Below are 9363 nucleotides of genomic sequence, written 5' to 3'. Positions count from 1 at the left end.
CTTTTACTACTACATTGCCAACTACTTTTAAGTTCGAACAATTGGTTGTATAATAGTATCCATCCATCCATCCATAATCTACAGCCTCTTATTCTCACAAGGATCGCAGGCTTGCAGGTGCCTATCCCTAGACTGGGACACCCTCAACTCAAAATTCAAGAGTTTTTATTGTCATAAGTATAGTATTATTATACCACATTTGTTGCCAGCCATTTGCAAGTGTATTTAATAACAATAAATGATTTCATGTTTGGGTCATTTGTAATGGAAAATGAATAATTTTTATGTCAATTATGTATGAGTAGAATGATTGAAAAATAACTTTATTGCTAATATGCAATAACAGTGAAAATAACAATATACATCACTGCTTGTATTCAGTTCCAAATGTGCAACCAATAGGGTTTGCATTGCTAACATTTCTGTAGGAAATAACTTCTACACATATAGTGAGGTAACAATTTTTACATACTTGTGCATTCACGTAACACAACTTGATCATTTCAAGTGAGAATACAAGTCCCCACCTCTTGAAACAAAACACTGCACTTCCTTTTATAATTTAAAATGCCAAACGTATAAAACTATAGAACTCAACATAAGGGATAACATAGCCACTTAACTATCTCAATTTGCACCGAAGCAAAAGTGCAACAAGAGTCCAAAGACAGTTTTGAAAATGTGTCTTGAACAGGTAAAGAAAATAGGAGGCTTTAAGCATCGTTACAGTCACGATTCAACAATGAAAATACACTGGAAAAAAACCCAAACAACAACAACAATATACAGACACTCAATAAGTTCAAGCATTTCTAGTCCAAGTCAAGCATGGCAACAGCTTAGATTGTCTTCAATGTCCAAGAAGCCCTGTGCCTGTGGGATAAAAGAATATATTTTTACATTTTAAATTCAACATATAAGTCATTGACAATATTGGATTAGATTTAGTGATGGTGTAAAAATTGCTTACCTTTAAACCCCTCTTCTGGCATTCCCACTATAAATTAAGCAGTGGTAATAATTGTTAAAAAACAATTAACATTACTGCGGTAATATGAGAATAGATTCTACTTGAGCAATGCTTTTCTAATAGTTTCTAATAGTTCGATGCACTAATGCACTTTTTTCTGCTTAGACAAAACTTTAACCTGTATAAACACCGCCAACAAAAGTAGTTAACAGTTGAAAGTTGGTTAAATTGATTTTTACTTTTGTCGACTTTAAAAAGTATAGTTTTAGGTTTACTTACACTTTTTTTTACGGACAATAATCCTATTTATGGTTGGCGTGACATCATTTTTCTTTCCGAGAGGGCTTTGCAAAATATAATTGAGAAGCACTGTACTATTAGAATTTCAAATCCAGCCCTCGAGTGACACTATCCTGTATACTCCCACGTATCTGATTCAAATGATAAGCTCATCAGCTGCTTTGCAAAAGTCTACCAACGATCCTGATCTTTTGAATCAGGTGTGTTAGAACAAGGAAACATCTAAAACATGCACATAGCAAAGCATGATTAAAACTGTCCCAATCACTACTCTGTGGAGCTTCTTCAAGAATGCCTTTACCTGCAGGCTGTAATCACTGTTAACAGTAAACATGATGCCCTTAATGAAGGCATCTCTCAATCTGAAACTCTATCACACAGCTACAAATAACGATACTTACCTTGATAGACATCATCCATTGCTGCAAAGTCGGCTATTGGTTCATCTGCCTGAGAAAACACAGTAGCATGAAATTATTTTACATGTGATTTTCGGGAAAATTCACAAGGAACTAAAATCAAGGAGCAATGAATAACTGAAGGATTACCAAGTGAATCCTGCGCTTCTTACCTTAAGAGAGATGATACTTTCTGGGATAACGCCCAAACTTCCCAAAGTGGCTGAGTCGTCTGTCAGGTTCTTCCCATTAATGGATAGGTTTTGGTCAAACGGCGCCACAGAAAAGGCATGCATAATCTAAAGTATTACAAGAACATACAGAGCAATGTTTATTAGACCGTGTAAACGAGTGATCCCCTTATTATGCCAGATGAACAAAGGAACTATTGCAGGTAGTCTTACCTGAATTTTCAGCTCTTTGAGAGTTTGATTAGCAGACACAATCAAGGCTTTTTCACCTCTGAGTTTTCGGTGCCGAGTGCTTCTCCTGATTGCACCAAATTCACTGGTGTTAGTATCTGGAGAAGCCACTCCTTCTGGGGTGATGTCGTCACTTAGTTTAAGCCGCTTTGCACCATCTACTGACTGGGAAAAAAACAATATTATGAATATTAATTAGGACAGGATTAGAACGCAACAAGATTCTCATACATGCGCAGCATGAGGATTTTTTTTTTCTTTTCTTATGTTTTGCTTGTTGGGCCAGAAGTGCACTAAAATACACGTGAGAATGCACTGCTTGGAAATGGTCTGCAGGACAGTAAAAAATGCTGCCAAATGTGGAGTAAAGGCCAGCCAACACTTCAAAATGAACCTCAGCAAACTAAATGTTTTACTAGTACGAATTTTTTTTTTAAGTTCTTCCCAAGCGCATGTCGTTACATCAATCAGCTTGACCCTAGTTACTCTAAAAACTGTTTCTCCCAGAGTGTGTCACGATCGTTAATCTGAAATCACGGTCCATTGTCAATTCAGGATACTATTTAACAAACCAAGCTGACTCAAATGTTTGTTCTGAGGGTGGGAATTTTTTTTACTAATTTTTCAGGTATCATAGACTTATAAAGAAGTAATATATGCCATAAGTTTTATTAAAAAAAAAAACAGGATCAATAGTGAAAGGGCTAAACTGAAAAACGCAAGTATATTCAGCACAAAAACAAACAAAAAAATTGTGGGTGGGATTTTTTTTTAACCAATTTTCCAAGTATTCTAGAATTATAAAGAAGTAATATGTGCCATAAGTTTCATTTTAAAAAAAAAATCGGTAGTGAAAGGGATAAACTGAAAAAGGCAAGTACAGTATATTCAGCACAAAAACAAACAAAAAAATTGATCTGAATAAAAACTACCATTGAGTGATGGTAGTTCATTTCGAATCAATCATTCTACATTCTACTACAATGTGTATCAATCAACAGTAATATGCAAATTCTGTCATTGACGAGAGTTTTCTTGCCTCACATGCTCATTATCGCTCGCTCACTCCCTCCCTCTCTCACTGCAAGCTTGTATCATACTCACAAAGTTGTCTACTCATTTTTGAAAGCCGAAACTTCCCAGAGAGCCGACTTTGTTTATCTGGATTGGCGGGAAAGTTCGATTGGTTCACCTTAATACCCACACTCCAGCTTGATAAGACTGCTTGTGTCAAACCTTGCGGGATGACAAATAAGACACACTGTGACGGTAGCATATGATAACATATTAGCCACTTTACCCGCCAAGTTGGTTGCAGTAGCAAATTTACAGTAGTACTGAAGCGGACAAATCACAAAGTGGACAAGGCGATGACCACTTCCATGTTTTTCTGCATCAGCCAGATGATCCAAGACCTCAGCAGCAGAGGAGGACTCATGTATTATATACAATGAGAACTGCACACTGCAGTTGCCAGTTATGATAGCCAACGTGGGAAGGGGAAAAAATAACCGGATTTGACAGATTCAGACAATTTATACATATTGCCAGTACAGCTGCTATATTCTACTAGTAAGAAGGCAAATAAGACAAATGTCCATCTTTTCAGTACAGGCGTGAGCAGTGAATTCCTATTTAGACGGTAGTGCAGCTTTCAATACCCTTACCACCAGCAGTTGAATATAGGTAAGCTACAGTACATATTAGTGCTAATTCACCTGGCTGAGGTCTGGATCTTTCCCTTTAACTACCTTCAGTTGCTCTTCTTTCTCCTCCTCTGCTTCGGAGCTGCTGGCATTCACCTCTGGAACTGCTTCTTTGATCACCTATTCATAAAACAATATCAAAGGTCAGTTAGACTCGCACGCACATCAAGTTTTTGACCGTCCAACCATTCAATTCTAATTGGGGATTTGTCATACCCTTTTGTCTTCAATTATTTTACGTATGTAAATTGTTGCTTGTGTGTACTCTCTGAGGTCTTTCTGTTGCTGGAAAAGGAACCCCTCTCTGCACTCCCAGCATAGATCTGAATACATGAACACATAAAGTAACAAGGTTGATATTAAAAAAAAACAAAACAAGGTTGATATTAAAAAAAAAAAGTCACACCGCAATCACAGAAATCACAGAAATGACTTGATTGAGGTTTGTTTTTCAATCCCTTCTTTACGTTTTTTTTCCCCAGTTTGTGACAAAAACAACTGTCATGACCCTAAGGGGTTGGATGTACAGTCGGCCCCCGGTTTATGAACACCGGTTTACGAACATTTCGATTTACGAGCGTGGACCGCGGAGTTTTTTGTCCCCCACTTACGCACAAACCTTCCGTCTTACGAGCAATCCGACATGCTGGCCATTATATTCGAACATTTATTTTAGCTTTGCTACGTCAACTAATTCAGAAGTTGACGCTCATCACGGTAACATTGAACGCTATTGCTCTTACAATGTCACAGTCACTGTCTCAGTCAATGTGTCAGTCACGGACTTAGTCACGGAGATGCTATTGGCCGGCGTCACGTCAATCACAGAAATGCCGATATGCTATTGGCCAATCGCCTTTATCTAGCATGATGGCACAGCTGGTCCGGGATGGAAGGAAGGAGAGAAAATGAGTGAAAAACGGAAGGAAGGTATGTTGTGAAGACTTTGCAAACTTTATCTGTTAGACATAGCTTCTAAAATTGCAAGTGGCGGTAAAGGAAGAAGTAAGAGGATGATGACAATAGAAACCAAGCAGGAGATAATAAAAAAATACGAAGGAGGCGCACACAAAGTTAACGTTGCTCGTGAGAATGGACGTAACCGCTCGGCAATTTTCTAAGGGCAAGACTTTCCTTGCCGGGGGACGGACCTCGCTCGACAACAAAATGGAGAGACTTATTTTAATATGGATTAAAGAGAAGGAAATCGCCGGTGATATGTTTTAGTTTGAGAAAAGTTCTTGTTTAAGAAAATAAATCAATACATTCTGCGGGTTGGTCTCTGCTCACCTCCTTCTCCATTCAGCTCAAAGTCACTTCGCCTCAGAGGAGAATGTCATTTACCATTTGCATATCAATGTTATTTAGATTAATTATACAGTAGATTATGTTAATAATTTTAGTTTAGTGTGCAAATTCATGATGCTTTTGACTATGATTTTACCACGCGTTGCCAGTCGATGTGTACATACAAATGACCTCTCTTTGCTACATCAACGACATCATCTGCTCACGTTTAACACAGTAATGCTGATATGCTATTGCTCTTATAATGTCACAGTCACTGTTTCAGTCACGGTGTCAGTCACGGAAATGCCGATATGCTATTGGTCGAACGCCTTCATCTAGCTTGATGGCACAGCTGGTCGGGACAGAAGGAAGGAGAGAAAATCAGTCAAAAACGAAAGGAAGGAATGCTGTTAAGACTTTGCAAACTTTATCTGTTAGACATGGCTTCTAAAATTGCTAGTGGCGGTAAAGGAAGAAGTAAGAGGATGATGACAATAGAAACGAAGCAGGAGATAAAAAAAAAAAATACGAAGGAGGTGCACGCATGGCTAACCTTGCTCGTGAGTATGGTCGTAACCGCTCGGCAATCTTCTTCTGAGAATAGTTCCCGTTTAAGAAAATAAATAAACCACCCAGCTCAAGTCACGTCGCCCCAAAGGTAAATGTCATTTTTCCTTTGTATATGTTATTTAATTTAACTGTACAGTAGATTATGTTACTCATTTTTAATATGTGTATAAAGTCGTGATGTTTTTACCAAAGGTTTTTGCACGCATTCACTAATTAACATAGGTTTGGATTGCCCGTCATACGAGCAGTTCAAGTTACGAGCGTAGCCGCTGAACGGATTAAGTTCGTAACACGGGAGCCCACTGTATTTGTGTTGTTTTGTCTCCATGTGCAGGCATTATTAGGTAATTGCACTTATTTTCTGTTGCCGTCAAACTGCCTCCATGCCACACGTCACTACAATGCTGGTCTGTTATTGGTCGGCGTCTCCTCACGAAGGTGCTGGTCCGCTATTGGTCAGCCTCACTTATTTCAAAATGACTTAAGGGTAAAGCTTTGTTCTATCGTGAGTCGTTACACAACTGTATTTTTTAAGTAGAACTGCCACTGCCCTAAAAATTGTTATGCATAGTATGTTTTTGTCACGAGTTGATGACATATTCAAAGCTCTAATACGTGTTACAAAATATTCAACCAATAATTATTTTTTTTTAAGTCACCTTTTTTTTTTGCTCTTATAATGACTGTGTGTGTGGGGGGGGTGAATAAATAAAAAACTACATATGTATGTATAGATCTGATGCCATTGAACATTTTGAGAAATTGAAAGACATTTATTTATGACATAGTTTACATCTCAAAAGCCATCGTCCATTGTGGTCGAAAAATGTTTGAGGGGAATTTTTTCAGTATAACTGCCACTGCCCCAAAAATTGCGATGCATAGTATTTGTTTTTATGAGTTGATGACATATTCAAACCTATATTACACGTTATAAAATATTCAACCAATCTTCTTTGCTTTTTTTGATACAGCCCCTTTCATTTTTTTCGGTCGGGTTTTTTGCACTTATAATGACCATTGGGGGTGGGGGTGAATGAATAAATAAAAACCGACATATGTATGGATATATCTGATGCCACTGAATATTTTGAGTGATAGAAAAAAAAATATTCATAAATGACTTTGAAACACGCTTAAAAAGTCCTTTCGTCATTGTGGTCAAAAACGTGACAGTGGTAGTTAAATCAAATCATGTGTACAAGGGTTTAAAAAAAAATAAATAAAAAGGTATAGCTCACTCACAAAACCTCTTAAGTGTTCTTGCATTGATTTTTTTTCCCGAAAATCCCCACTGAATAAAGAACTTTTTTGTCCCCTTACCTAAGCAATTAACTGCAGTTAAGTGTCATTTATTTATACCCCGACGGTTCCCTAACTGCCCCGACATCGGAAAAAAATTCTTAAAAGAAACACTGGAATGTCGGCGAAAGTAAGAGGCGGCATTCTCGTCTGCCTTCGTTATACTTTGCAAACATTAGCCTCTATTGAGCTTGTTGCAATTTTGAAAAAAATAAAGTAGAATTTACAAGCAGCTTTCAATGTTCCCCTGATGTGAAGGCACATTTACAACTGTTACCAACACCCACAAAAATAGGGGCTTAAGTTCCAACATCCTGATGCAGTAGGTACTTAAGAAGTTTCTCTGCGAAACTAAAGCACAACAAAAATTTTGCTTCAACTTTGGCAGTTTTGTATTCTTACCAGGCTGGGTGGTGTATTTAGTGGTGGGACCTGTAGGTGTGGTCTGTTTGACGCAATGGATGGAGATGGGCTGGTCCACAATGAAGAGTTTACTGACTACCTCCCATTCACTGGGCCAGAGTAGAGCAATGCTGTGGAAGGACAAACCTCACAGTATGAGACCACGTTCAAGTTTTTCATGACAATATTACATGCCTTACATGCCCCTAAATAAATAAAATCCTACACATTCTTTAAGCATTGTTTTTACAAATCTGGGCTTTTAAATTTGAAACTTTTTTTGGGGTCATGCATTCAATTTGAAAAACTGCTCTAAAGAGACGCTATGTAAGAATTAGAACGTTTTTTCGGAAAAGAGGAATACATTAAATGATTATAAATTTCAAAACTTAGAAATACATGTGTTCCAACAGTATGTTTTAAATATAATCATAGGTCTAGTTATCATTAAATTATATTACATGGGGGCTGGCACTTCTCCGGAGGCTGCCAGGTTTGGTGGTGGTTGATAGTAAATGCAGCACCTCCTGCTGTCCGTAATGAAAAACCATCTAAATCTTACACAGTGTCCCTTTAATAGTTACTTGTAAATCGTAAAACTGATTTTCATAGGACGAGAACATGTACTCTTAGTTATAATGTATTTTGACAAGAAAGAAGCCCAAGCCACTTTGAAAATGGAATTGTGTCACATAAATGTGTCTCATAGTATTGCATCCAAGTATATTATAGAGTTGGTGATGTGAATTAGGTACACAACGAACTTGACAGCCATTTTAAGCCAGTAGCAGAGCAGAAAATACGCCCATTTAGATTATTTTTTTTTCATTATTTTTTGGAGTGGAAAATGAGCCGTGAATGTTTCATTTGTCAAAGGTGGAGTGATGAGGGAATGGTAGACCACTCCATCTCTGTACAAAACAACACTGGATTTGATATGACACAATCAAGACGTACATTTTGGGCAGAAAAATGTTAAACTTTACCCGCACTGCACACAAATGTTTTACAAAGGCAATGGTGTGACCAGGAAAAATTTATATCGAACAAAAATTGAATGGGAACGTGCGTTTGGACACACCTTCCCATTCAGTTTTTTTAAAGAAATGATGTCCACTCATTTTTCCTTTCCTTGCTGATTAGTTTTTACAGCTACAACACAACTGATGGTCCTAACATTATCCTATCACTGATAAAGCAAGAATTTCCACTAGAATTAACACTTTCAGATGACTACCTCTTAAAGCTCTCTGAGAGAAATCCACGAGTGTGCAGGTTTTCTCTTTTTTTCCTTATAAGGTTTGTTTACGAGGTTCTCTCGGATTAGATCTATAAATCGTCCTTTACCGTCCTTTACCCACAAGTCTGGTGTTAAGACCTGTGTAAGCACGTCATGGCAGGTTTTAGGCACACGTTTCTTTTCCCCAAGACAAGTATATTTTTTTAACCATATTTTCCGCACTATAAGGTGCAACGAGATACAAGGCGCACCTTCAATGAATGGCCTATTTTCTAAAAAAAATCATATAGAAGGTGCACGGGATTATAAAGCACACATAGAATTGAAACTACAGTACTGGCTGGGGTTGCATTATGCATCCACTAGATGGTGGTGCACTACAGGGAATGTATTAAAAACAATCAGCTAAGTCATCAAACTTTATTCATAGAATATAAGCTTTATTAATACAATATAAGCGTTCTCACAACTGCCAAAATGAATAATCAGCTGTTTTATTTTAGTACTATCTGAAGAATGGGGAAAAATACCTCTTGATTACATTAAAAGACCGTTTAGACAAATGCCAAAATGAATCAAGAGTTTGAAAGAATATACAATGGACCACCATGTTACAACGTCTCTGACTTATGTTATTTTCATGTTGCAACCTGGAGGACTGAGTTTTTTCATCCCCTCTTTATGATATTTTCCTGGTTTTGCACCCAAAATAACTCATAACGCTAGGACAGTGGTTCTTAACCTTGTTGAGGCACTGAACCCC

General features: G+C 37.6%; 1 protein-coding gene across 5 annotated transcripts in view; it reads right to left on the bottom strand.

Moving 5' to 3' along the window:
• Positions 1–307: 307 nt before the first annotated feature.
• The window catches only part of usp48 (ubiquitin specific peptidase 48), a 34336-nt gene continuing 25280 nt past the window's right edge, over positions 308–9363 (bottom strand). For 4 of the 5 annotated variants that reach the window (XM_088423500.1, XM_088423502.1, XM_088423501.1 and 1 more), the window contains 8 exons: positions 7361–7491; positions 4013–4119; positions 3809–3916; positions 2073–2255; positions 1842–1967; positions 1672–1720; positions 971–997; positions 308–873 (listed from right to left, as the gene is read on the bottom strand). In XM_088423500.1, the coding sequence (XP_088279626.1) occupies positions 851–873; positions 971–997; positions 1672–1720; positions 1842–1967; positions 2073–2255; positions 3809–3916; positions 4013–4119; positions 7361–7491 (754 nt within the window). In that variant the 3' untranslated portion in view covers positions 308–850. The remainder of the gene's footprint in view (positions 874–970; positions 998–1671; positions 1721–1841; positions 1968–2072; positions 2256–3808; positions 3917–4012; positions 4120–7360; positions 7492–9363) is intronic. The other variant, XM_088423503.1, reaches the window with a different exon arrangement.

Source organism: Hippichthys cyanospilos, chromosome 9 (assembly GCF_059441005.1).
Source record: "Hippichthys cyanospilos isolate Australia breed blue-spotted pipefish chromosome 9, RoL_Hcya_1.0, whole genome shotgun sequence".
Classification (NCBI taxonomy): domain Eukaryota; kingdom Metazoa; phylum Chordata; class Actinopteri; order Syngnathiformes; family Syngnathidae; genus Hippichthys; species Hippichthys cyanospilos.
The sequence above is the reverse complement of the archived record's forward strand: the minus strand, read 5'-3'. Positions and strand labels throughout refer to the sequence as shown.